The sequence below is a fragment of the Camelina sativa genome, chromosome 4 (genome assembly GCF_000633955.1).
Source record: "Camelina sativa cultivar DH55 chromosome 4, Cs, whole genome shotgun sequence".
In the NCBI taxonomy this organism is placed as follows: domain Eukaryota; kingdom Viridiplantae; phylum Streptophyta; class Magnoliopsida; order Brassicales; family Brassicaceae; genus Camelina; species Camelina sativa.
In genome coordinates this window covers 23,274,885-23,301,472 of record NC_025688.1, presented here as the reverse complement: position 1 = coordinate 23,301,472, position 26,588 = coordinate 23,274,885, and the positions used below count along the sequence as shown (strand labels likewise).

General features: G+C 36.2%; 7 protein-coding genes and 1 pseudogene across 10 annotated transcripts; 1 reads left to right on the top strand and 7 right to left on the bottom strand.

Moving 5' to 3' along the window:
• Nucleotides 3,299–5,206, bottom strand: LOC104784213. Its single transcript, XM_010509270.1, has 3 exons — nt 4,304–5,206; nt 3,897–4,236; nt 3,299–3,804 (listed from the first exon to the last, which is right to left on the bottom strand). Exons 1-3 carry the CDS (start codon nt 5,204–5,206, stop codon nt 3,299–3,301), a joined length of 1,749 nt encoding a protein of 582 aa, XP_010507572.1.
• Nucleotides 5,938–6,941, bottom strand: LOC104782018 (transcription repressor OFP6-like). Its single transcript, XM_010506829.2, has one exon. The coding sequence runs from the start codon at nt 6,764–6,766 to the stop codon at nt 6,215–6,217; it is 552 nt and encodes a 183-aa protein (XP_010505131.1). The 5' UTR covers nt 6,767–6,941; the 3' UTR covers nt 5,938–6,214.
• LOC104782015 (HVA22-like protein j) lies at nt 7,947–10,188 on the top strand. The gene is made up of 9 exons (XM_010506827.2): nt 7,947–8,040; nt 8,133–8,241; nt 8,337–8,393; nt 8,528–8,626; nt 8,971–9,027; nt 9,126–9,189; nt 9,272–9,406; nt 9,496–9,579; nt 9,714–10,188. The coding sequence occupies exons 3-9, from the start codon at nt 8,362–8,364 to the stop codon at nt 10,017–10,019; spliced, it is 777 nt and encodes a 258-aa protein (XP_010505129.1). The 5' UTR covers nt 7,947–8,040; nt 8,133–8,241; nt 8,337–8,361; the 3' UTR covers nt 10,020–10,188.
• On the bottom strand, nt 10,256–14,158 carry LOC104782016 (transcription factor E2FA-like). Its single transcript, XM_010506828.2, has 13 exons — nt 13,678–14,158; nt 12,987–13,164; nt 12,827–12,871; nt 12,568–12,742; nt 12,369–12,423; nt 12,207–12,259; nt 12,072–12,122; nt 11,917–11,965; nt 11,730–11,795; nt 11,564–11,640; nt 10,949–11,201; nt 10,745–10,814; nt 10,256–10,650 (listed from the first exon to the last, which is right to left on the bottom strand). The coding sequence occupies exons 1-13, from the start codon at nt 13,966–13,968 to the stop codon at nt 10,553–10,555; spliced, it is 1,461 nt and encodes a 486-aa protein (XP_010505130.1). The 5' UTR covers nt 13,969–14,158; the 3' UTR covers nt 10,256–10,552.
• On the bottom strand, nt 15,237–16,926 carry LOC104782014 (transcription termination factor MTEF1, chloroplastic-like). Of its 4 annotated transcripts, none has more exons than XM_010506823.1 (3): nt 15,849–16,926; nt 15,737–15,759; nt 15,237–15,644 (listed from the first exon to the last, which is right to left on the bottom strand). In XM_010506823.1, the coding sequence occupies exons 1-3, from the start codon at nt 16,782–16,784 to the stop codon at nt 15,569–15,571; spliced, it is 1,035 nt and encodes a 344-aa protein (XP_010505125.1). In that variant the 5' UTR covers nt 16,785–16,926; the 3' UTR covers nt 15,237–15,568. The 4 variants fall into 4 exon arrangements, with proteins under 4 accessions (XP_010505125.1, XP_010505128.1, XP_010505127.1 ...); XM_010506825.2 differs by having other exon boundaries at nt 15,553–15,644; nt 15,733–15,759; XM_010506826.1 differs by lacking the exon at nt 15,737–15,759.
• LOC104782013 (cytokinin riboside 5'-monophosphate phosphoribohydrolase LOG2) lies at nt 17,568–20,045 on the bottom strand. The gene is made up of 7 exons (XM_010506822.2): nt 19,851–20,045; nt 19,296–19,393; nt 18,749–18,779; nt 18,475–18,574; nt 18,274–18,344; nt 17,745–17,888; nt 17,568–17,630 (listed from the first exon to the last, which is right to left on the bottom strand). Exons 1-7 carry the CDS (start codon nt 19,956–19,958, stop codon nt 17,568–17,570), a joined length of 615 nt encoding a protein of 204 aa, XP_010505124.1. The 5' UTR covers nt 19,959–20,045.
• LOC104782012 (protein YLS9-like) lies at nt 22,749–23,632 on the bottom strand. Its single transcript, XM_010506821.1, has one exon. The coding sequence runs from the start codon at nt 23,576–23,578 to the stop codon at nt 22,898–22,900; it is 681 nt and encodes a 226-aa protein (XP_010505123.1). The 5' UTR covers nt 23,579–23,632; the 3' UTR covers nt 22,749–22,897.
• LOC104782011 lies at nt 24,731–25,683 on the bottom strand (annotated as a pseudogene).

The window sequence follows — 26,588 nt, the reverse complement described above, 5'->3', positions numbered from 1 at the left end:
GGCAATAAAGGGTTAACAGTGGACTGATGTAAAATCCGTGGTCTGGTACTCGAGATACTAGCACACGGCCAAACGATCGGTTTTAAACTAGTAACAAACTTAATTAGCGGTATTCAACATACCAACACATCTTTTAGCTAGCACATGAGGCTAAGTAACAACATATAACGTCACATATTGTAAAGATCTATATGTACTTCTATTAGCGACGAGAAAGTTTGTTAGGATTGAAGAAAAATCTTATTTCTCATTAGTTGGTAAAATTAACTGTACAAAAAATATATATACAACAACTATATACGGTTAAGGAAAATTGAGTTAACCAAAGTATTAAACCAAACCAACTAATCTAATACCCCCCCCCCCCTCAAGATGAGCATCCAAAGATATTCAAAAGGCTCATCTTGGACATAAGATGTTCAAATTGATATTGGAATAAGGGTTTGGTCAGAATGTCCGCGACTTAATCCTCTGTGCGAACATAAAGTAGCTTGAGCTCACCATTATCCAAACGTTCACGAACGGTATGACAATCAATTTCGATGTGTTTGGTCCGTTCGTGAAATGCAGGGTTGGTAGCGATGTAGATAGCTGCAGTACTGTCAGAGTATAGAACATGAACCGTAGTAGACACTCGCAAAGACTTGAGTAGAATTTTCAGCCAAAGAATCTCACAAGTTGCAAGTGCTAGAGCCATGTATTCAACTTAAGCAGAGGAGCGTGAAACTGTATGTTGTTTTTTGGATCACCAAGAGATCAAAGAATCACCTAGAAACATTGTAAAATCGGTAGTAGAACGCCGACTATCTGCAGGAGCCATAANCCCCCCCCCCTCTCAAGATGAGCATCCAAAGATATTCAAAAGGCTCATCTTGGACATAAGATGTTCAAATTGATATTGGAATAAGGGTTTGGTCAGAATGTCCGCGACTTAATCCTCTGTGCGAACATAAAGTAGCTTGAGCTCACCATTATCCAAACGTTCACGAACGGTATGACAATCAATTTCGATGTGTTTGGTCCGTTCGTGAAATGCAGGGTTGGTAGCGATGTAGATAGCTGCAGTACTGTCAGAGTATAGAACATGAACCGTAGTAGACACTCGCAAAGACTTGAGTAGAATTTTCAGCCAAAGAATCTCACAAGTTGCAAGTGCTAGAGCCATGTATTCAACTTAAGCAGAGGAGCGTGAAACTGTATGTTGTTTTTTGGATCACCAAGAGATCAAAGAATCACCTAGAAACATTGTAAAATCGGTAGTAGAACGCCGACTATCTGCAGGAGCCATAATCAGAGTCTGCAAAAGCTTTGAGAGTGAGGTCAGCTGAAGCAGAATAGAACAACCCTTGGCCAACAAATCCTTTGATGTACTGTAAAACCTGATAAGCAGCCTGTAAATGAGATGTTCTTGGTGCAGATGAAAACTGACATAGCTTATTCACTACAAATGTTATGTCAAGCCTTGTAATAGTGAGATACATCAGCTTCCCAACAATACGACGATACATTTCTCTGTCTTCCAACAAAACACCATCCGTTTTCGATAACTTCAAATTAGCAATCATAGGAATATTTGATGGTTTGCAGCCAAGCATCCCCGTAGAGGTCAAAAGCTCCAATGCATACTTACGTTGGCAAATGGAAATCCCTGCTTCATTACGAGTAATCTCCAAGCTAAGAAAATATTTCAAAGTGCCCAGATCATGAAGCTTAAAACTACGACGAAGAGCATCAGTTAATGTTGTTGTAGCATCATTGGTTGTGCTAGCAATAACGATGTCATCAACATATACTAAAACCACAACAAATTCATCACCACAACTCCTGATAAACAATGTGTGATCTCCGTGTGTCTTCGTAAAACCCAGAGAAGAAGAAAATTTCTTAAACCACTGTCGTGAGGCTTGCTTTAACCCGTAGATGGACCGTTTCAACTTGCAAACAGCATTCTTTGGTAAAGAAATTCCTTTTCTGGCTGCATATCCCTCTGGTAACTTCATATAAATCTCCTCTTCTAGTTCTCCATTCAAGAAAGCATTAGACACATCAAGCTGATTCAAAAACCATTTCTTAGAAGCTGAAACTTTCAAAAGTAACTTGATATTAGCCATCTTTGCTACCGGTGAAAAAGTTTCTTGATAGTCTAACCCCTCTTTTTGTGTGTACCCCTTTGTTACCAAGCGAGCTTTATACCTCTCTAGACTACCATCAGCCAAAAATTTCAATGTGAATACCCACTTACAACCAACAGCTTTCTTACCTTTGGGGAGAGTAGTAACATCCCAAGTATTTGTAGCCTCCATAGCATCAATTTCAGTATCAACAGCATCACACCATTATTTAATGTCATGTGCCTCAGCAAAACTTGTAGGAATAGGTATTTGTGTAATGTTATTGATATAACACATATGAGATGGAGAAATTTTGGAATAAGAAAGAGTAGAAGAAATGGGATATTGTGTATCAGAATGCAAAGAATTGTAGAAATAATCTTGTAGATGAGCAGGTGGTTTCCTTACTCTTTGTGTAGATATTTGTGATGGTAGATCAGAAATTTGTCGTGGAGGAGAAGAAGAAAAAGAATGTTGAATATCTGAGGACACATGAACCATTGGTGAAAATAACTTCAAAGGATCTTCAGAATGTGGATCAACCGCCAATGGGAAAACCTCCTTATGAAAGAAAACATTCTTTGAGATAAAAACTGTATTACTCTCCAAATCCATCAACTTATAACCTTTATAACCTGGACGATAACCCAGAAAGATACATGCCTTTGATCTAGGTTGAAACTTATGCCTCTGTTTCGGTGAAGTTGTAGAATAACAAAGGCAACCAAACATTCGTAGTTGATCATACTTTACTACTTGACTAGTGAGGAGCTCATATGGAGTCTTGTTTGAGAGAAGCTGAGATGGAGTCCTATTGATAAGAAATACAACGGTCAAAACACAATCACCCCATAGAGAGAGAGGAACTTGAGACTGAAACATTAGTGCTCTAGCAACATTTAGAATATGTTGATGTTTCCTCTCAACCACTGAATTTTGCTCTGGAGTTTCTGGACAAGAATGATAAGCCATGATATCTTTCTCTTGATACAGCTTTGCAAATTTTAATTCTGGTGCATTGTCTGATCTGACAGCTTTTACCTTCACATTATACTGATTTTCAACTTGTTGAATAAAACCAGGAAAAAATGTAAGAACTTCAGCTTTGTTTCGAAGCAAATAAACCCAGGTGGCTCTAGAATGATCATCAACTATCGACAAGAAATATTTATAACCATCAATCGTTTCTACAAAGAAAGGCCCCAAATGTCAATATGTAACAACTCAATGGTTTCATTACAAACATTATTTGGAGAAGGGAGAAACAACTTCTTCTGTTTAGCGAGATGGCAAACATGACAATAATCTGATCCTTTATTCTTGTGTCGAGTAGTTCCCAATGACTCTGAGATAGTATCCAACCTCTGCAAAGATGCATGACCAAGTCTTCGATGCCACAAACTGATGTCCACCACTGCATTAACTGAGATAGAAAAGACTCCAACATCGAGTATGTATAAGTTTGCTATCCTCTTACCCTGACCAACCATCTGGACCTTGATAGGATCCTGGATTTCACAAGTAGATGTATCAAAAATCACTTTGAAACCGAGATCATCAGTCCGAGAACTGATACTCAACAAATTCAGTCTAAACTCCGGAATGAACAACACATTCTTAAGAATAATGTGTTTGTTAATCTGTATTGTACCAATACCACTGATCTGCACAGTAGGACCAGTTGGCAAATGCACTGAACTCATTACAGTGGTATTAGAGTCGAGAAAAGACTCTTATCAGGAGAAACATGATGTGTTGCTCCTGAATGTATCACCCATGTCTTACTTGAAAGAGCATGTTGAGCAATAGTCAAAATACCAACGAAACAATAAGTGGAAGGCGAGAAAGCAATACCAATGTTATCAGACTGTGATGTACTTGCAACTGTGGTATTGTTATTCGGACCTTGAGCATGAAGGTGAGAGCTAAACATGGCGATGAACTTTTTTATTTGATCCTTACTCATCCCTCCAACCATATCCTCCAAGGTAGATGGTGTATCATCAGATTCAGTGTTAACCAAAGCAACTTGTGCAGCTAAATGACGAGGTTTCTGAGACTTGTCAGCCATCTTCCCTTTCGGAGAAAAAACCAGGAGGAAACCCATGCTTCTTATAACATCTTTCTGCAATGTGACCAACACGATTACAAAATGAGCAGATAGGCCTCCCTTTATTCGGTCCAGTTTGAACATAACAGATGGTTGGATCGGATGCATTAGAAAGACCAGTGTCAGACACTTGAAAAGCAGCTGGGTTCACTACCACATTTGTAAAACCCTTCTGACTATCATCTTGATCAAGGATCTTATAAACCTCAGCAATATTAGGGAGAACCTTCTTCATGATAATCTGTCTCCTAATAATTGCATAAGATTCATTAAGACCAGCCAAAAATTTAACAATCTTAGCTCTCTCTGCCTTCTGTTGCAGACGAGCAGCTTTACCACAAATGCAAGGTTCATCTGGTTCCTCTGTGTTCTCCAGACTGCTCCATAGCGTCTTCAGCTTGGTATAATATACCATCAATGACATGGATCCTTGACTTAGATCTTGAATCTCTTGAGTGAGATTAAATGTCCTCGGCAAGTCACTCATGTGAAAATGACTATACAAATCATTCCATATATCAGAAGCATCTCTTAATCGCAAAATACTTCGATAAATATCTGGAGAAACAGAGTTAAGCAACCATGATTTCACCATACTATTGCAACACGACCATAGAGCGAAGCTTGGGTCTGATTCATCAGGACGATATAAGCTACCATCTACGAATCCGAGTTTTCGTTTTGAATCCAAAGCAATACGCATAGCAGCATCCCAATCATCATAGTTTGTTCCATCTAAATGAATAGCAACGAGAATCAAACCTGGATGATCTGCATTGTGCATAGAAAACGGAGAAGGCGTCGGATCTGTAAACTGCGGTGGTGCGATGGCTCGCGAAACTCTAGAATCTCGAGATCTAGTAACTGGAGGAGAGTTCGGAGGAGAGTCGACATCACCAGTAGATCGCGACGGCTTGCGAGCAGCGGAAATTTCTCCTGACTTCGATCGAGTGGGTTTTCTGATACCACGAGCTACAACCACCATGATATTGTGATGAAAATAGCTCAGAAAAGATGAAAACCAGATCGGAATTAATGGAGTAGAGAGCTTGATGGTTCTGATACCATATTAGCGATGAAAAAGTTAGTTAGGATTGAAGAAAAATCTTATTTCTCATTAATTGGTATAGGTAACTGTAGAGAGAATATATATACAACAACTATACATATACATGGTTAAGCAAAATTGAGTTAACCAAAGTATTAAACCAAACCAACTAATCTAATAACTTCGGAGTTTAGTCCATAATAAGTATTCTTCTCAATGTTGGTCCCCATAAACTACTAAAAATTGTAATCCATATCTCTATCTAATTCTTCATTGCAAAATGTTTTTTAACCCCAAAATTAATACGTAAAGGCAAACAAAAATAAGTTATTATCTATTGATGAAAAGTGACGAATATAATGTAGATACAGTCAAAAAAAAAAAAAAAAAAAAATTGTAGATACAGTCCACAAGTATAATTTAAACATGTTCATATCTGAAAAGAAAAATATTATGGTACTGCCCACAAGTAACATTTCAAAAATATTGGGTTATAAAAATATTATGGTACTGCCCACTTCGTACATTTGACAATATCTGACGTGATATATAGACTGCATAATATCATGTGAATAATAAATAAATAAATAGATTTCACGTGGACTTGTTTTGGGGAACCTTCACGTCATCGATCGTCCTAATGAGAGTCACGAGTGGCATGCACAAAAAGATCTCTAAAACTTCTATTCTTTCTCGATTTTGGCCGAATACAACAACAAAAATCAACATAGAAACATGTAGCAATATTATTATAAATATTTCTACCATTGTCGTCTACACTTGGTTAAAAAAGACAGAGAAGAAAATCCCAAAGCTACAGATAAGAAAGTTAAAAAGCACAAACCCAATAATATTTTGACACGTTGGTAGTAGGTAAAATGGATAGTCAACGTGTCAATACATTATTGGTGACGTGGCATAATTTCTTAGTTAAAAAAACAAGTTTTACATCGTTCGGTGGTAGTGGTTACGGTGTGAGGCACGTGAGCCATGACGGTGGACGAGTGGAGACTCTTGGACGCCGCCACGGCGTTTGACGGCGGCGGAGAAAACTCCGTCCCAGATTTCGGAGAAAGCGCGGATGATGATGCCGTGGTGGTAAGGCTCGTTGAGGGAGAGAAAGCAGTGGAGAAGCTCTCTGAGGTCGTCTTTGGAGTAAATCTCGTTCTCGAGAATCATCTGAAGCATAGACTTGCGGAAATCGAGGTAAGGGTCGTCGGAGTCTTTCTCTACGGCGACGGCAGCGGTGGAGGGTGTGGCGGAGGAGGAAGAGGTGTCGGAGAACCAGTGGGAGGTGGATGGTACGGCTGAGGAGGAGGAGGCCGTGGTGTTGGAGGAGTGGGAGTGGCCGTAAGTAGAGGAGTAGTGACGGGGCTTTTTGGGGGAAGGGTTGAAAAAAGAAGACAAGCTTGGGAACTTACAGTTACTACAGCCGATGTCTACAACAGAGACTGCCTTAAGAACCATCTTCTTCTTCTTGCCTTTGCCCGTCGTCATAGGTTGCTCTCTTTGTTACTTACCGTGTAGAGAAAAATGTTATTAGAGAAAGAGAGATAGAGTGAGTGAGAGGGAGAGAGAGAGAGTCTACTTGGATTGGTATTAAAGGGTGCATGTGGTGACTGAGATGGATTAATGAGAAGTAAACTCTTCGCAATAATATTTAATTTGACGCTCAACGGCGACAGTTCGTAATTTCTTTTAAATATTTTTGTGAACGTTTTAAAATATAAGTAAATGTCTATATGCATAACAGCCTGAGCATTAATTTGACATATACTTACTCCACTGGTTCTATAAAAAGAATATTAGATATATAGGACTTGTTGAATAAGAATTAGTCAAATTACAGCTTTTAGATTTTAACATAACTGTCCAAGTAAAGTTTGTTTTAAATGTATTTTGTATTGGGCTTTCATGAGCTTTATAAAACGCCTTTAAATGAGCCTTCATAAAATGTGTCACTCAAGACGGATTTAAACCCAAAGGCCGTAGAGCTCCTCCTACCACCCTTCGATCGATCTAGCCTAAAGACATCATGTATCAAGTTGTCCATCGATGTGTTTCTATTTGAGATACATAGTGTAAAATATAAGTAAGTAACAGAAGCAATCACTCCACTACTGATCACTGGATTTTTAACCAATTTATTTTTACTTGAGTTAAATATATTTTTACCCATAAAGTTTTGCAATTTTGACTAGGTTTTCCTGATTTTTTTTTTTTTTTTTAATGTTTATAAAGAAGACTAGGTTTGATTCAAATTATCCATCGGATAAGGATAGATGGAATTTCTAGTGGATTTCATTCTTTTAGTTAATACATTTATCGTTTTTAATAGTAGAATTAAATAATTAAGGACAGCAGAATATTATTAAATTATAATTAAGGACAGCAGAATATTATTTGTTTATTGAATTTAATTAAGTGTGACTCAGTCAAACCTAATTTTGATTCTTGAAGGACTTGTCTTTTGTAAATTTCCTTTGAAAATGCTTAAAATCACAAGAATAGGAGATAACGGTCAAACGATAAACCCGTTCCTCGTACCCACAAATTCAAGTAGCGTTTGTGGCAAGAAAATTTAAAACCGTTTACTTTACAAAACAAAAATTAAAAATGTCTTCTATACCCTGAAGTATTTTCCAATTATAGAATTCACTCGTCTTCATAATCTTCCTCTCTCTTTTTGTTCATCATTTTTGAGATTCAAAGTTTTTTGTTTTTATCTTTTCTTTGCTTAAACCGGAGAGACACCCTCTCCCTAAATATAGGTTTGTTGTTTATAACAACTTACACATTTTTTCTCTTTTCTTATGATATACAAAATCGGTAACTAATACACATAGTTTGATCTCATTTGCAGTTTTGATCCTTTTGGGTTCAATTCCTCTGATCCTAACAGTCTTCTTCATACGTTCAAGAATCCTTACGAGGACGAGATCTTCCCTAACGTCTTTGATCTTCTTCAATAGGTTCGTTTGCATTTCTTATTCGTTGAAAGGGAAAAAAAAAGGATCAGTTCGGGTTAAATGATTGTTGGATCGGTTTTGTTGTGTTTGTATATCAGGAAATAATTCTGATTTTGGTCGAAGATGTTGGGAGATTTCATCATCAGACTCCTTGTGTATGTCCCTACCATATATATCTCTCTTCTCGTCTTTCTTAATGTTCCTTCAAAAATATTTATCTTTGATTCTTTCGTTATAGTTAGATCAATGTATATATTTAATTGAAATGATGATAATGAAATATTGGCAGATTAATATTAGGGTACACATACCCTGCATTCGAATGCTTCAAAACGGTGGAGAAGAACAAAGTTGATATCGAGGAACTCAGATTTTGGTGCCAATACTGGTAATACTTATATATAGACAATTGTCATCCCCATTTTTTCATTGTTATATATATATATATATATATTTCTCCTTTTGGTTTTGTTTGACATAAAAAGATAGAAGACAACTAAATTCTGTTAAGTTGGATTTTTCTGTTGGTATTATTTTTTGGATGCAATGTAATATTTTCTACAAGTCTATGGTCTCTAATAGTTTGGGAATTACTGGTACAATTGCTATTAGGATATTAATATTGATATCTCAATGTATGTGATGCACGTATTGATTTTTTAATAGAATAGTTATTTGTCAGTATGAACTGGAAAATATTAATTTATTAAACATATGTATTTGAATAATTAGGATACTCTTGGCGCTAATTTCATCATTTGAGAGGGTTGGCGATATATTTATCTCATGGTAAGTAGTTTTAATATTAGTTAGTTCATGCCCTAAATCCACATTTAAAAATGCATCAAAGTTAATTACTGATATATGCCATTATACATTATTTGCAGGTTACCGTTATACGGAGAGATGAAAGTAGTCTTCTTCGTATATCTATGGTACCCCAAAACAAAGGTGAATGACATATATTGTATATGATTTGTTTAGTAAATAAATAATGTACTAATAGTAACAATAACTTCAAAATTGAATGAAGGGAACGAGACATGTGTATGAGACATTGTTGAAGCCATACATGGCTCAACATGAGACAGAGATTGACAGAAAGATAATGGAGTTGCGAGCTCGAGCTTGGGATTTTTTCATTTTCTACTTCCACAACTTTGCCCAGGTTCTTTTTTTTGTTTTCCACATTTTTATGCTTTATACGAGAATGTTATACAGTAATATAAACGATATTAATATAATATCGATGCACAGGCTGGTCAATCTACCTTGATCCAGGGTTTTCAGTACGTACTCACCCAATCGGTCCGGTTCTCAGCCGCTGCAGCTAACCCACCGGTACGTACCAACCTATTACTCTTAGTTTTGCCCAAGAAATGCATATATCTAGTATTCAAGTTGGGTAACGCTTTGTATGTGTTATAATTACCTTTCCAGCTTTAACACTTTTTTTTTCTTGTGTACTGCCAAAGCCGATGGAGCGGAACGTAAACGTGAACGCACAGTCACCGGTAGAGGTGGACAATGAACCACAGTCACCGCGGGCTCCAAGACCGCTGAACAAATCTCTGTCTGCGTTGCGATCGCTAGAGAAGCAAACGAGCAGAGGGAGGAAGTGGCCGCCACCAACACCACCACCAACACCAGGCCGAGACTCAGCCGGGACATTCAATGGAGAAGACGGAGTCAATATTCCTGATACTATTCCGGGATCACCCCTCACCGATGCTCGAGCGAAGCTCCGACGTTCTAACTCCAGAACTCAGTCGGCAGCATAGTAACGTACATATTAACGTGACTCAACGGAAGTCCTTAATTTGTTTGAAGATATATAGGGAAAGAAAAGTGAAATGAAAGTTTTGAATTGTTTAAACTACAATATACAGATTGATTTTTTTCTTGTGTTTATGTAAATTGAAACAGTAAGCATTAATACAGCGAGAACATTTGTGTGCTTGTTTCGCTTAATCTTTCTCTGGCTAGGTTGTTCAATCTGGATACAGGTTTGGGTAAATGAGATTTGTTACGTAATGATGCATTTGGATGGTCAAAAATTATACTCAAATAATGTACCAATGCAGCCGATGAAGTGCATTCTCTGTTAAACTTACATTAGTTTCTCGTAACTGGTGCCCCTCTACAACATTACTCTACCGATAAATGAATCATAATCTAATGGTACATTGTATGGAACGCACCTGCCATTGGTTCGTACAGGTTCTGTATTTGCTCCCTCCTTGGAATTGATTTTGGGAGTGTTGTGAGGTAACACATTTGGGATCAGAAGTTGAGATGTGTGTTTGGTATTGGATCATCTCGGGGTTGAGTCAACAGCGGTTGGTGTTATTTCGCCCATTACCGGTGGTGGACTACCCACGTCGGCTATTCCATACTCCCAATCGATAACAGCTTTTGCTATAGTTAAGGATTGCTTAAATTATCATATGCAGATAGATAATTGAACTATAAGAGAGTAACAATTTGCATATTTGCAAAAGGATACAGTCCGTTTTCCAAATATCCGTCATGCTAATTTCAGCATTTGAAAGAAGCCAGTAGTCCGACTCATCATTCTGCAAAAATATAAGACTGACATCAAAACAAGAAAGATTTTGAGAGATGTTAATAAGTTCTTGTGCACAACTTCATAATTCTCTGTTTCATTTTTTTAGTCTTCCATATTAAAATAAGCAGGAAGATGACTTACTTCAACGTCAGAGGGAGTAATCTTAAGCATTCCTCCTACTTGCTCCTGCAAATAATTAAGATCAGAGGTATCGCCGGGTTGAGGAAGAGGATGATCGTGAGACACGTGATGCTCAATAGCAGTTCCTGTGTTATCAACAGTTAGGGCTTCATTGTCATGGTGTCCTGAAGATCCAGAGCTAGAAGCAATAGGCAAGCATGCTGGTGGTGCTGCAACACTCCCATTTGTGTCTTCGAACTTCCCTTCAAATTCGCTGAATAAAAGCATGTAGCGAGAGAGTCAATTTTCAAACTGAAGAAATCTTTGTTTTGCTATGTTCAATTATCGGTATACCGCAATCAGTAGAGGACACATCGAATGAACGAAAATGTGAATAACAACGTTTCTATTATTTGTTTTACAGCTACTCCAGGAGGAATGCTTCTATGTGTTGCTAACTGGGAAAAAAATTCTAATAAGTAAACACCAGACTAAACCTTTTATATGTTAAGACATTGTCTTTGATTATGTTAAATATGGGTGACTACTATTTCAATTTTAAAACGAAATTCTGCTTTGGTATATATATACACACTTTGAAAAGATAGAAGAAACTAGAAGCCAAGGCATAAATACCTGACGAGGTATACGTCAATAGGTCCCATTGTACTTCTAAGAATGATCCTGTATCTCCTTTGTGGGTGGTCAACCGCCTGTCAAGTAGAGAAGAAACATTATCAGAACGTATTGGAATCTAACAAAGAATAGCAGATGTCTTCTATAGTCGCTGAAAGAGACTAACTTCATCTGGATCAGGCACTTCCAAAGTTGTGCCATGAGGAGCTTTGACGGCTATCAGAGTCTGGTTCTGCAGAAACAGCAAAGAGAGAGTTAAGCTATAAGTGAACAAGTAAGTCTTGGGATCGACATACATACAACCAGTTGATCAAATACCTAAGGATTAAACATTTGAAATAGGAAAGACAGACCTGGAAACCTGGTAAACTTTTGATATCCTCTTCAGTAACAAATAGCCATCTGGACAATGTGAACGGATTGGTTAAGTGTCCATCATAACAATAGCACCATCTCATAGCAGAAACAAACTAGCCATATAAAAAGATAGACCAACAGAGATTTTTACTTTTGATTCTTTTCCTTTTCGCTCAGATCTCTTAATCTTTCCTCCGTTTGTCTGAAGAAAAGTTGTTAAGCGTCAGCATTGGTTGAGTAGATTAACCACAACAACCCAAAACTCTCTAAATGAATGCTATGAAACCTGATTTGATTATCTAATGCTTGCTCCTCGAGGGAAAGGTTTTCAATTTCTGCCTGTAAGGAGAAAATAAGATCATTAATCAAACAAAGCGAGAATCTAAGTGCAAGGTATTTTACGATTTACATGCAAAATGAAGTTTAAGTGTATGCTATTTCACTACACCTGTATTACAGATACGTCAGCATCCACATCGTCAGGACTCGAAGGATCAACGCCCCTAAGCAAGTTTATTGATCATCAAGTGAGTTTATATGTAATTAAACGATTAAGGAATATCCCAATGAAGCAGATACGCGGAAAAATTAGGTACGAACTACATAAGCATACTATATAGCATAACTAAATCATAAAAAGTCCTCACTTCCAAAGTATCCGATTCTTGAAAGGCTTTTCGATGAGATCTATCCCCTCCAAAACGTTTGTAATATCATATATACGTCGTTTCTGGACCTCTAATGTTTCTGCAGCTTTGTTTAGGTCCAGCATTCCATCTTTGGCTTGTTTAATTAGATTGACAAACTTTTTTGTAAGGAGACCTGGCCAGCTTTATGTCAGCAAATTCACATACACTAAAACATATATCGAATATAAAGAGATACTCGTATAGAGTTGCTAATTACCTAGGGAACTGTCATAGCGGCAAGGAGTTAGTGGTACAGGAGAACCTGCAAGTTTACCCGAGACAATAATCAGCCCTTCAACCTACTTGTTGCCCTAGACAGTCAAGAACACAAAGGATAAGAACATGGTTAACCGGCAGCAACCTAGAATCCTACTTACCAGCGTTAGTTGAGATGGGTGTTTGAGGAGTTGACTTATTTCCTTTGGCCTTTGACTTGATGTTGACTCTGCCTCCTTTTGTAGGAGTTTTACAGGGACTGCTATTGGAACCAGAACTTGTGAATCCATTATTAGATGGAGCAACAACCATATCCATTGTCGACTTTCTCTTCCGTGACTGCAAGAAAAAAATCAACCTGTTATTATTAACTTGAAAGAAGTTGGTCAAAAGAGATATCATCCAAAAGGCTTTAAACCTTCCTACACCAACGCTTTGATATCAAATTAGCTTATGCTCAACACTATGTGAAGAAATCAACTTAAGAGTATACTGATTACTGAAAGGGAGGGGGAGCAATTGAAGTTCAATTTGACACACAATTGAACACCCCAGGCAATAAAATTGCACAATCAGAGCTCATCTGACATAGGAATTGAAGAAATCGTTGCCGATTTGCGTCAATTGGGTGTAAAATTGAAACCACACAATCAGACAAATTTGTGGGGAAAATGTACCATCGCGAAGCTAAATTAACGATAAAAATTGGGATGAATCCACAACAATCTAATTAAAATCAGAGTCAGAAGCAAGCGAAATCCGGAAACCATCATCGAATCCTAAAAAAAACAATCTCACAAGGCGAAAACCCCCAAAATCGAACAATCAAAAGCACCCAAAAATTAAACTCACGGGAGATCTAACAACAACAGCATCCTCATCCCGATCTACAACACCGAAGCCATTATTAACTAAGCTCCTATCGGTGTTAAGAGTGAGCGAAGAAGAAGAAGAAGAAGAGGTAAATCGATGGTAATCATCGGAAGGATGAAACGGAGGTTTTGTTGAGGCGAAAGCTAAGTGACGACGTAAAGGTGGGACAACGGGTGTAGATGTAACGAGAGACGAAGATGACGGCGGATGGTGCGGCGGCGGCGGTGGCGGCTGAGAAGAACCGGGTGAAGATCGTACGAGACCAGACATGGATCGTAGTGAAAACGTGAGTCGGATTTGTTAGATTCCGATGATGATAAAAACGACGGCGGTTGAAGGAAACGAGGGTTTTTTTTAGTGTTAGAGAGAGAGAGAGAGAGAGAGGAAGAAGAAGAACGAAGAATGAAGAAGGAAAAAAAAAGAAAAGAGAGCAAAAAACGAGGGAAGGAGGGAATTTTATGTTGGGATAGATGTGGAGGGAAGGGAAAGCCTTCTTCACCTATTAATTAATAAAAAATCCATAAATGAAAAGAAAAAAACATGAATATTAGTATTATTTTCTTTTTCTTATTTGTGCCCCGGAGTTTTGTATTTGATTTTAGATTGACCCTACTTACTTTACGTTTATTACTTTTTTGTTCCTTTTTGTAACGGGAATATTGAGATTTTTTTTATGTTGTGTGTGTGTGTTTTTGTTGTTTTAAGGGTGAAGTAGAGTCCTAGAGAGTGCGATCTAGGACTTGTATTTTGAATTGAATCTCTGATTGATTTATTTTTAAAGGTGTAGTCGGTAAACAGATATCTGCAAATATTGATTGGGATAATTTTTTTTTTTTTTTTTGTTTATGTAGTACATGTGCTGCTGTTTCCGTTATGATATTAATAATACAAAACAACCTACTCGTTTTGAAATTTATTTTTATCCTTTTGTACTCATTTGTGCTTGTTGTATGACAGTGCGAACTGATTTATATAAAAAAAAGTGTAGATAAGTCACTCTTGGGTATGACTAAACGAGTAAAAATGTTTTGACGACAACAAAAAAATGGTAAGTGATAATAATAGTTAGAAAAAGTAAAATAGAAAATGGTAAGACCTAAAAGTGGCAAAGTTTTTGTACCGCTTTTTTCTTGTCCTCCAGCGTAGTAAGTTGGTCACAAGAAAAGCGTTCATCTTTTACCGTTTGATCACAATTTCACCTAGAGAGAGTGTTGTAGTTTACGACCGTAAGTTCAAAGCCCGTTCGAGACGAGATAATGTAATGTTGTTATCAAGTTACAGCCCATTTGAGACGAGAGTTGTTATCAAAATCGATTTACAGACAAACCGATTTGCATAAATGAAATTACTAAACCCGATATAAACTTAGTTACGGTGGAAGAGGTCTCCAGGTTGGCGTTCAGGGTTGGATGTGGTAAAAGCATTGCTTATATAGGCTTATAGGAGAGTCAAACGTGTGAGGTATCGTTGGTACATTTCGGTTTTGAGTTGTTTGTCACAACTCACGAGCGTTAATTTAAAGGGAACCCGAAACAAAACATCTAAAACAGAGAATCTGATTACTGACCAATGGCAAGTTTCAGGAAACCATAAAGACTACAAGCTCTCGATCATCAAGATTCAAACCCAATTGACCTGTTAAAGACCAATCATTACTAACTCGTAACGCTAACCTGTTGGCATATTCATCATCTTCTCTAGTCTCTCCAGATTGTAGAACCACAAATTCTGAGCAAATCGGAACTCTAACAAGGTTTCTGATCTTACATACACTTTGATCACTCTCGGTCACAACAATACGTATAATCTTACCAAGAATCTACATTCTTATCAAGATATTTAATCTTACCATCTCTCTCTCTCTCGTGTCTCAAAACGTAGGCAGAGAGACCGGTTCCTTCATTCTTATGAGTTCTTCAGAATCATTCAATACAAAAATAATGTACCTAAAACAAAAGCAAACCCACATGAATTCTCACCAAATCTCAAAGCCCATATAGAGAAACAAAAAGCAAGAAAACAACTCTCACTCACTTACTCTTTTCCAACGTTCCAAGTTCCCTAGGCACGACAAAACTCTATAAATCAAGACTCTTTTGTACAGTAACAAGGCGAGAGGTCTTCAATGGCGGAGAAGAATCACAACATACCTCCAATGTATCCCGAAACCCAGCTTCATTCGTCTTCAACATCACCGGCAATGGGAACCTCACTCCTTTCGCCGCACAAGCCTGATGCCTCGGTTTAATCCGGTTCTCCAAACTAAACGAGAAATACTGAGGAAACTCAAGTATCTCTCTCACATCTCTCCCCATCTCCACCATCAGATAATTCAACTTCGGCTCATAGTTCTCAGCGATGCTGTAATTAAACAGCTGCGGGAACCTCTTAAACATCGCGGCGGCGCTACGCCGAGAGAATCCTAGCTTCTCGAAGTAATCGATCCGTGGTACGAGTTTGTTCTCAACGCTACAGGAGAGCAGATACGTGTGTTTATGCGGATCTAAGATTCCGATTCTCTGGAGAAAGTAAAGCGTTGGTCTGAGCTGGTGATCGACGCTACAAGCGAGGAGACGAGGACGACGGCGTAAAGCTTGACGGAGGTCAAAGATTGAGTCGACGCCGACTTCGCGGAGGAGGAAAGTGATGACTGGGATTGTGTGTGAGTTTAACGGCGAAGTGAGAAGCTCAGGGCACATGGAGACGAGTCGGCGAAAATCTTGTAAGGTGAAGTTGATTGGTGGAGTGGTCATGTAATCGACGACGGATTTAACGGCGGAGAGAGCGGTGGAGAGGAGAGGAGGGTGACGGTTTATTAGGGTTAAGAAATCGATCCCGAGTGAATCGAGGTAAATGAGTTTCTCGTGGATTGAGGATTCTAGGGTTTCGGTGGTTGTTGTTGTTGTTGTGGAGGTGAAATTGGTGAAATCTGGGGATTTGAAGAGCGATGAAGATGAAGAAGAAGAAGTGTTTGGTTTGAAGGAAAGTGCGGGAAAATGGTGGAAGCGGAGGCGAGAAAGAGTGGGGAAACTGCGGTGAAGGGAAGGGAAAGAGGAAGAGAAGAAAGAGAGAGCTTCTTGTTGCATTGTTCAAGAGACATCTCACACCACTACATGGATGATTCGATTGACGATGAAGCTCTCTCTCTCGCTCTGTGAAGAAGGTAAGTGATGATGATGATGATGATGATGAAAGGATAAGAGTGGAACAGAGTGAGATTTTTGAAGATTGGGATTTTGGTGAGAAAGGAAGGAGCAAGGGGATAGCATATCCTTAACCGATCCGGTTTAAATCAAAACTTAACCGGTTTATTTCAAATCAAAATTCGATTCGTTGAAGCTCTCGCTCTCTCTTTTATGGTTTCCTTTCTTTTTATAAAGCCCACTGGGCCGTATAAACGCTACATCTTTTTTAACTTGATTTGTGTGTATATATTAATCTATTTCACAAAAAAAATTTCCTTCAAGTAAATCAAGTTTTTTCCCTCTAAATTATGGCTAACAAAACCGTTACGAATCATCCATATATTTTTAGAAGCATGACATTTTTTGCTCTAACAATCACTGGAACAATGATATAGTCGATTTTGAAAACTTATATATGAAAAATTCGTCATATCGTCAAGGATTTAGAACCAGTCTTAGATTGCATCCAACAACGTTGAACGAAATTGTCCAAAAAAATTACACTGTTACTTTATAAAGACTTGTGTGTGTATGTGTTAAGACACAAATAGATTAAGACACAAATCAAGTTTTTGAATAATCACCAAGAAGAAACGAAGGTTNTTAAAAAAAAAAAAAAAAAAAACAGTAGACTAAAATACGAATGGACAAATCTAAGAGAAGACGCCTTCTGAAGTGAAAGCGTCAGTACGTATTATCGTCCCACACCATTTTGGACACAAAATCGTCGTGCTTTGGAACATACTCCTGCAATTACAAACATGCGTTCAAGCAATTTATTAGTCTTCTTTTGGCATTTTGATACATTTAGTGTATATATAAATTGAATAATAAAAGTTTAGCGAAAGACGTAAAAAAAACCTCAAGAAGTTGAAGTAATTGAGGAGCGTTCGGAGCCGAGACGATGATGCGACGGGCGGTGGAGGAGACAAAGCCTTCGTCCACTGCCTTATCTATAAACGTCAATAGTGAATCGTAGAATCCATCCACGTTCAATAGTCCCACCTACATTTTTTTTTACTTCACATTATGTACAAGGGGTCTTCTCATGTATGTGTATGTTTACATGTTTCAATCAATTTCTAATAAGCATTCAGAATTAATACGTACGTACGATATGATTCTGGAGTACTCTTCAATTATGAATTTAGTAGTAACGTTATAATAAAGATTTCACAACCTTAGTTAAGACATTATTCCATGCATATATATAACTTCAACCCACATGCGTAGATTCTATTACGACACATGCATGACACATATAGCCTATAAAAACATACTTAACAAACATCTCTAGTTTCTTTAATATGTTTTGTCGGATAAACGTGATTACCGGCCGAAAACTCAAAGTAATGTATTTCATGTATCTACACAAATTCAATTTAATTACCGGTTTAGTGTGGATTCCAAGTTGAGACCAGGTGATAACTTCCAACAGCTCTTCAAATGTCCCATATCCACCTGTTTATTGTTTGTCAAATAACACCACATACACTAATTTATCAATCTTCATGATCATATATATATAGCCATCTTTAATATTTTAAAATACATAAATTGAAAAAGAGTATAAAGAAAGCAAAAATCAAACCAGGAAGTGCGATGAAGGCATCCGCTTGGCGACCCATTTCAGCCTTCCTTTGGTGCATAGTCGATACTGTTATAACTTCTCCGATTGATTCACCGGTTATCTAAGCACAACATCATTTATACAATCATGTTTTGATTCACATATATATTTTACTAAAAACTCATCATTTTTGACGACACAGAATATAATAGAGTAAATAACTTTTAATGTATGACGACGGCTGTATATATACATTTAAAACAAAAAAAAAATGTAGAGTAGATTTGTAATTTACCTCTCTTGGTGCTAGAGACTTCGGAATGATCCTGCCCATAATATCAACATCTAATGTAAATAATTATCACTTACATATATATTAAATCATCAATTTCGTTTAGTCACCTTACTTTGTAATGGTCAAAGTTTTTTTTATCCTTTCTTTATTTTCTTTCGGTTTAAGGTTCATATATCTTTGAAACATTAAACTTCAATTATTAGTATATGTTTAAGTAGAGCTAAAGACATGCATCTGCCTTTTCACTCATTGGCCATAGATTTTGTCTAAATAATAATATACAAAAGCGAATCCAGAGCATTTTTTGTTTTTTATCATGCTACTTTATAAGTATATACATATATCTCGGAGCAATCGAATTGCTATTTATGATAATGTTACCCATATGAAAGGCAGGACAAGAACATGGGAAGAACAATAAAAAGAATGATGCAGTGTCGCCTTGAACGTATAGACAAATTGACACCTCTAATTTTATATTGTTTAATAACCTTTTAATAATAACTATGTATATATATCTAGAGAGAGAGAGAGAGAGATAAGATACCCAAGAACATGACGACCACCATCATGAACAGCCTGAGAAATGAGACCCATTAGCCCCACGCTTCCTCCTCCATACACCAAATCGATGTTCCTCTCCACCTTTCACAATATGTGTGTTTTATTAGTGTTTTAAACAAGTACATTTTATTCTATATGTATAAATTTACTAGTTATAAGTATCATTAGGTTTTTTTAATTCACAACACGAAGCATGGTGGGATTTTGTTAATTGAGGAAGTGAATTTCAACCTTAATGTAAAGATTAAACGATAATAAAACTACACAGTGATATATGATAATTAATTATCCATTATACATCAAGCACTTAAATAATACACATATGTCTCACATAGCTTGATGCTTCATCTATAGTTGTATATCTCTGAAGTTATTTTTAGCTAATGGTTAAATGTATTGCAAAAATGGAAAAATACTTGGCATATATAATACTAGTAAAAACCAAAATCTGTTTATCGTAATAGAATTCTTAATTAGTTATTTAAATAAGCATAAAGTGACGAATGATGTAAATAAAAGTGTGGAAATAGAGAGAAACCAGTTGGTGGGCGAGTTGGAGAGCAGCGTCGTGATAAGTAGTTTTGTTGCCGGAACTGCTTCCGCAGAAGACACAGATCCTCCTGAATCTTGATTTTGTCTCTTCCATTATCTCTCTCCTTCTGTCTCTTTCTGTCGTTTTCCTTCCTTTTTTTTTTTTGGGTTCTGTCACTTTCTAAACTTTTTATTTATAGATAGATATCTATGTTTTGCACACAAAAAAAGAAAAAAGAAAAGATAGATATCTATGTGAAGAAGAAGTATACAGATTTGGTTAAGGATCCAGGTAAGGCTGGCTATTATATAATTTGATCCCGCAGATTGTGAAAGCTTTTTTTCCTTAACGATATAGTTTAGAATGTGTATTAAACTTTTAAGATAAAAATATGAATCAGAGTCATTTTGCATACATGTCAAACCCATATTTCTTTTCTCATCATTTTTAATTTTTATTTCTTAAAATCTGCTATTTTATCTACCAAACACTTTTAGTTACAAACTATATATTCTTATAATTATGATAAATCAATTGTCATTATTACTACAAAACTACCATGGGAAAAAAACTACATAAATAGATATTAAATACATTTTAACACGTAATTTTTTAAAAAATAGAAAATTATATTAAAAGTGTAATGTTATAGGCATAAAATTATGAATGACGTAGATGATATATTATTTTTAAGAGAAATAACTCACTGAATTTTATACTTATGACTTAAAATTGATATAACATTCTCTTATAAAATATAATGGACTTGCATTCATTTCACGAATATAAATATTCTTTCAGAATAAAATGAAATAAAAAGAAAATTAACCTTTATATTAAGTTTTTGGTATATACTTTATATGCATGCCTCTATTTATTGATTTTCATAACTCAAACTCAATCTGTTTTTGTTTAGATACTCCCTTTGTATCATAATAGTTGATTTTTTAGGATTAGCACCAAGATTAAGAAAAATTATAAATGTTGTATTATTATTAATTACTTTTGTTTTTTATTCTTTATAATACTCATTTACTTATATTTTTCTCACATTTGTCATTCAAATACATGTATATATTTAATTATTCATTATAAAAGTAAAAACATTAATCCTACTATATTAATTAAGAAGTACAAAATTAAAAATAACCTTAAAAAGTGTAAAAAAATTACATGTAATTGCCATTAGAAATTGTTAAATGAAGGCTAAAACTGGTGAGGCTATAAAAGATAATTAGTAATTATTAAAAATTAAAAAGCATACTATATTAATTAACCAAAATCGTGGGGTTAAATGGATAATCAATCCATCTAAATTAAATACAGAAACCAAAAAATCGAAACCAAAAAAATATTCCTTTAACAAAATCTTTATCCTCTTAACAAAAAAAACTCAAGCCATGAATTCTTAAAAGGCTTAAGTTCTTTCAAAAATGTCTATAATCAAAGGTTTAAACTATTTTATTCATTGTTACACCCTCATTTTTTTTATTGATGTCATATTTCTAATAAACATATTAAAAATTGAAAAAATTGTTAAGATTCTAAACTAACAATTTCAATCACAAACCATTATAAATAATTTAATTAATAATTAACTATTAGAAATAATTTAATTAATAATTAACTATTATAAATAATTTAATTAATAAATTATTTTTGCAAATTTTTCTAAAATAAAATGTTTAGCCCGCTGTTTACCGCCAGTTAGTACCTAGTTAATTATTATAAGAGTAACTATTTATGCAATTGTGACCTTGAGATTGCAATTTGACTCTGATCACAAGGTACGTAATCGGACAAGTGTCTCACAAGAATCCAGGATTCGATTCCGTCAAATGCCTTGTTAAAATGCTTTAATTAAATAATTGAATAGCTAAACCATATCTTTGATTGAAGAATCGGTCACTATGCGTATCAGATAAGCTTACTTCTTATTAGTCACCAAATCTGTAGAATCTTTTTGTATCAGATAAGTTTACTTCTTATTTAGTCAGCAAATCTGTAGAATCTTTTGCTTTCATACCCTGTAGCTAATTTTTCAATGACAATAGTACACCATGGTGCCTATAGGCCCGTTACAGACTACGTAGTACACAGGCTAATATCTTCGTTAGCCTCTACGACCTGTTAAAACTTTTAGGATCAACAAACCAAAAAAAACTGATTACCATAACAAGTATGGTTAATTGACAGCTCAAGAATCACAGAGAAATTCGAATATGGTTATACTTGATATTCACAGATATGTATCTATTGTTATGTCTAAGTTTGATTTATAAGTATTTTATTAAAATGATTAGTAACCATTTTTAAGTAAGGATCGAGTTCCACGTTTCAAGCTATGCCTGATGTCGAATTAGTTAAGAAGAATTTAGTGTAGGTTATCTGTGGGTGAGGTCTGGTTTAGACTGCAACCAGTTTATTGTCGGAGACTCTGACTGATTCGGAGGTTTCGAGAAGGCTGAGAACAATTCAAAGACTCTTATTGGCTTAGAGGGTTCCTTGTTTCTTCTTCTAATGTATAATAAAAACTGTAGTCAGTGAACCATTTCATAGCGATTTTGTGGACAGAGTATTAGTATATATATTCCCAGACGTAGATCTTGTCACATCGACCGATTGAACTGGGATAACAATTTTGTGTGACTCTCTTGTTTCATATTGAATCAACTTTAAAAGATAGAGACACCCAAAACAGAGGGTACAACCAAACCAGGGAAAACAAATGTTAAAGACTCGTCAAAGAGTCTTTTGCAGACACTTGATTATAATTTGAATTGAATTGTCCCTCTCCTTTTCACACTCTTAATTTGCAATAACTCGCGTGATTAGTAGATATCACTATAAAATTGAAACCGCCATATATTTTTCTGGTCAGAATGCGGACTAGTAAATATCAAATACGTAAAATAATGTTTTATTTTTATATATAAACAGTAAACAAGGGAATATGAACATATGTATGGCTCTACATAAGGTAAGTCAAAATGTTGCGGGAAAAAAAAATAAACGAACCAATGTATGTGATGGGCTAGAACAGGACTTAAGACTTAATAATCGAAGTCGCACTTAATCGGGAAAACGCTGGAGGAGGTTGTAGTTCCGTTGGAGGTACTTAAAGGAAGCCTTAGATCATCACAATTAACCTTAGGCTTAATCTTCCGAAACTTCAAGTCCCCAAGCTTAAACCTAACCCTAAGCCTGAACTTGATCTCTATATTGTAAACACCGGAGACCCTCTCCATGTTCAAAGTCCGAGACTGTCCTGCGTTAAAGATTACAAGGTTTTGGCCTTGGAACGTTGGTGTGAGAACGGTTGTGTTTTTGTGTCCTTGATAGAAAGAAGTTAACGTGATGGAACTAAACCGCTTTCCCTCGTAGTAGGCATGAGCGTCGATCCTGTCGTAGTAGACTCCGATCCTCTTGTTAGGGTTGCGGACAGGGACAGTGAGGGCTAGGTTATACCTTAAAATATTATCTTGGGAAGTGTGGTCAAAGCGGGTAAGGGACGCATCGGTCACGTGGAACTTGATGGCACGGGGACGGACGATGAGCCAGAAGATGAGAGCGGCTACACCGAGGATGACAATAAGGGATATGATGACTTTGGCGAAGAAGCTGAGGAGGCAGCAGCCACAGCCGCGACCATGCCCACGTCTGTAGTAGCCTTTGGGAGCCGGTGGTGGGACAGATGGACCGTAGAAGGCACCGTTGAGAGGTTGTTCAGCCATGTTTTAGTAATTTTGTGGAGATCGAGTTGGAATGAATGGGTATATATGGCTATAAGAGGTTGATGTAAGTCCTCTTTATATACACTTTTTCATTTATGCGTTAGTCAATTTATTAGATTAAGGTATTGTCACGCTACGCGGGATTTGGTTGAATTTTTGACCAGAGATTAATATTATGCAATTGTAGGCTTGTGATGTTGCGCCAAAACTTCCAATAACGAGTATTTATTATATAAGATTATATATGTTATCTCTCTCGTCGTCGTACGTTGGTTTCTAATTATACTTTTCTAGTTTCTAGAGCCTAAATGGCCGTCTACGTCAACATAGTTATGTCTGAGTTTTTTTTTTTTTTTTNTTTTTTTTTTTTTTTTTTTTTGTCATTCTTTCAAAAAAGCTATTCAATTTAAAAGTTTAAGTAGAGGCGAGAGATTTTACATTTTCCTCTTTTGACGTAAATGTATTAATTAGATTTTGTATTTTACATTAAAAAAATGAAATATCATGTTTTCCCACAAGAAATTTAAAAATTGGAAGATTTTAATAGAAGATGCCATAAAAAAATGGAAAAGAGCTACATATAAAAAAAGGAAAACCAAAAACAAGCTCTTACGTCCATCATGATTAAGACAAGCTCCTTGCTACTTCATAACGGTTACTAAATTAATCAGAACTTTGTCTCTATATAAAAAAGTTACGATATAGTAGTAATATTTCGTGGGTTGATTCTAATAATTGTAACTCCCTCCATAGTTCTTCTATTTGCATGTGAACCTTATTTTTTAACAATGTGCCTGCCGACTTCCCAAGATCATTAAATGACAACCTATATCTAAAACACTATAAAAAGACAAACAGAACATCTATAAAGCTGATTTAATTGTCCCCTCCAAATAATTCATATATTTATTTCGAATCTGATATTGGAAAAGTCGAAACCTTCTTATCTCCTCCAATCATTCTCCTCCTCACATTTTACTTTTGAAATTGATATCGTATATTTTAGATCTAAGTCCACTAACCAAAATACACATTCCAAAATTTTTATGTGACATGAAAGTATAGGCTAGTGGCAGATTCTAAAAATCTAACAACAACATTGTATATAACTATAGTGTCATTGACAGTATAAATTTACGAGAAGATCAAACAGAAACAAAAGGGTAGACGAATCAAACGATATAGAAGCAAAAACATTATCCAAGTAGATGAAAATTGAAAAATAGTAAAAGCAAACTTCAACGGCGTCAAGGTTGTGTTCCTTTACCCCTAAACGTTGACACTGCACCTACTGGCCATCGTGTACTTAACGGCGTTTTCGCCGACATGAACTCCGGCGGCTTTATCAGCGNATTCATGTAAGCCTGACAACGGACATGGAGATGATACTTACCAGTGATAAGAGTTCCAACCTTCCACCTCACGCGCCCGTCGGCGCGTATAATCAACGAGACTAACCCTCGGTTCTCCTCGTCGCCTAGAGCCAAGGCGTTGAACGGAGCGATGGGGACAGCGTTGCCGTATACGAAAGGAGACCAAACGTTGTCTTCTTTATGTCCTTGGTACGTCGGAGGTATGGCCGTACGTAGTGTGATTTGCTGGCTACGGTAAGTAACGTAGACGTGAAGACGGTCGTAGTAGATACCGATTTTGGAGTTTGGGTTACGTGAAGATATTGTGATCTGAAAGTTTGAAGTGAGGAGGTTAGGCTGCGAGAGGTTGAAAGCGTAGACGGTTGTGTCTTGGAGTATGAATCTTGGTTTTGTTGGTTGGAGGATTACCCAAACGAGAAAGATTGTTATCAAGACGATGATGATGAAGCCGATGATTGCTCCACAGATTCTACTGCCGGTTCCTCCTCCGCCACCACCGCCGTGGCTTCCGCAATCTTTAGTCATTGGTATTATATATTTACGGGTTTGCCACTAGGCTTCGTTGGATGGATGGGAAAGATGTATGTGTGATGGAGAGAGTGAGAGCGAGACTAGCTATGATTAATATTTATATTGATAATTTAGAAGTGGTATAGTTTTGTGACTTTATTCACCATTTTTCTTTCTAATTTACACTTAGCTTAGGCTTTTAGAAAATAATGAGTCATATAGATGCAGTGTCTTTAGGTAAGAAGTGTGATTTTTTAGTTTGATAATTAGCATTCAAAAAGTTACGTGGAGAAAAGTAAATGTATACGGATGAATGTGTTTTTAACCTTTAACTCGAACTATATATGAAGAAATGTATCTTTTATCTATGGATAGAAAAAAATGTAGGGAAAGGAAGGAGTGGACATAAATTGATATTCTTAAAGTTTATGACTTTATGATATTTAACTTTTAGTGTGGCTTCATCTACCCTACCATTATTCGTGCAAGGTTCCCCCATGACTGTATCAGCTAAGCAAACAATTGATTAATAATTGCAAGAAATTCATGTTTACATATCCACATTGCAGGATGAGCTCTTAAAGGACGAAATTACCCTACCCAAAGAAAGGTGCTCTGATCTTTTTCCGGTGCAGAACAGAAAAGTTCATACTTATTTTTCAACCCACCCATATATTTTCAACTATCCATTGATTGTTTTCTTGACTAATGTCTTTGTCTCTTTACTTTTTTATTTACATCTTATTTGTATTATGCTTTGGAGTTAGGAAATATTAAATTTTGAACATTAAACAGATTAGAACATTCGAAATACGGATATTATTATTGATGGGTCCAAAAACAGCATTTGAAATTCACTCTCAAACGATATATAATAAGACCGAACAAATGTTTATTACATAGGTTGCACTTGCCACTTGGATGGTTGATTAAAAAAAAAAAAAAAACTAATCAAATCTTGTCGCATATTTGGCTCTTTCGTTCTTATAACAATTTGTGTGAATAGCATAGAAACTACAGAATTTAGTAATTTAGTAAATTTATTTATAGGATTCGTTACTAGAATTACAATGCAGAACAATATTAAATGTTTTTTTTTTTTGACAAAATATTAAATGTTTCTTAAA

What these genes read in the sequence shown, in the direction of transcription:
- LOC104784213 (XM_010509270.1), bottom strand. Translation starts at nt 5,206, where the DNA reads ATGGTGGTTGTAGCTCGTGGTATCAGAAAACCCACTCGATCGAAGTCA. An exon ending in CCGATCCAACCATCTGTTAT is followed by an intron (nt 4,237 to 4,303) that starts GTTCAAACTGGA and finishes GTCACATTGCAG; the next exon opens with AAAGATGTTATAAGAAGCAT. An exon ending in TGCTCAACATGCTCTTTCAA is followed by an intron (nt 3,805 to 3,896) that starts GTAAGACATGGG and finishes TAATGAGTTCAG; the next exon opens with TGCATTTGCCAACTGGTCCT.
- LOC104782018 (XM_010506829.2), bottom strand. Translation starts at nt 6,766, where the DNA reads ATGACGACGGGCAAAGGCAAGAAGAAGAAGATGGTTCTTAAGGCAGTC.
- LOC104782015 (XM_010506827.2), top strand. Translation starts at nt 8,362, where the DNA reads ATGTTGGGAGATTTCATCATCAGACTCCTTGT. An exon ending in TTCATCATCAGACTCCTTGT is followed by an intron (nt 8,394 to 8,527) that starts GTATGTCCCTAC and finishes AAATATTGGCAG; the next exon opens with ATTAATATTAGGGTACACAT. An exon ending in TATGGTACCCCAAAACAAAG is followed by an intron (nt 9,190 to 9,271) that starts GTGAATGACATA and finishes AATTGAATGAAG; the next exon opens with GGAACGAGACATGTGTATGA.
- LOC104782016 (XM_010506828.2), bottom strand. Translation starts at nt 13,968, where the DNA reads ATGTCTGGTCTCGTACGATCTTCACCCGGTTCTTCTCAGCCGCCACCG. An exon ending in CTGTTGTTGTTAGATCTCCC is followed by an intron (nt 13,165 to 13,677) that starts GTGAGTTTAATT and finishes TTTTTCTTGCAG; the next exon opens with TCACGGAAGAGAAAGTCGAC. An exon ending in CCGCTATGACAGTTCCCTAG is followed by an intron (nt 12,743 to 12,826) that starts GTAATTAGCAAC and finishes AAAGCTGGCCAG; the next exon opens with GTCTCCTTACAAAAAAGTTT.
- LOC104782014 (XM_010506823.1), bottom strand. Translation starts at nt 16,784, where the DNA reads ATGCAACAAGAAGCTCTCTCTTTCTTCTCTTCCTCTTTCCCTTCCCTT. An exon ending in GGTTTCGGGATACATTGGAG is followed by an intron (nt 15,760 to 15,848) that starts GTATGTTGTGAT and finishes TGTCGTGCCTAG; the next exon opens with GGAACTTGGAACGTTGGAAA. An exon ending in ACTTGGAACGTTGGAAAAGA is followed by an intron (nt 15,645 to 15,736) that starts GTAAGTGAGTGA and finishes CTTTTGTTTTAG; the next exon opens with GTACATTATTTTTGTATTGA.
- LOC104782013 (XM_010506822.2), bottom strand. Translation starts at nt 19,958, where the DNA reads ATGGAAGAGACAAAATCAAGATTCAGGAGGATCTGTGTCTTCTGCGGA. An exon ending in GGTGGTCGTCATGTTCTTGG is followed by an intron (nt 18,780 to 19,295) that starts GTATCTTATCTC and finishes TATTATGGGCAG; the next exon opens with GATCATTCCGAAGTCTCTAG. An exon ending in TGCCTTCATCGCACTTCCTG is followed by an intron (nt 18,345 to 18,474) that starts GTTTGATTTTTG and finishes AACAATAAACAG; the next exon opens with GTGGATATGGGACATTTGAA.
- LOC104782012 (XM_010506821.1), bottom strand. Translation starts at nt 23,578, where the DNA reads ATGGCTGAACAACCTCTCAACGGTGCCTTCTACGGTCCATCTGTCCCA.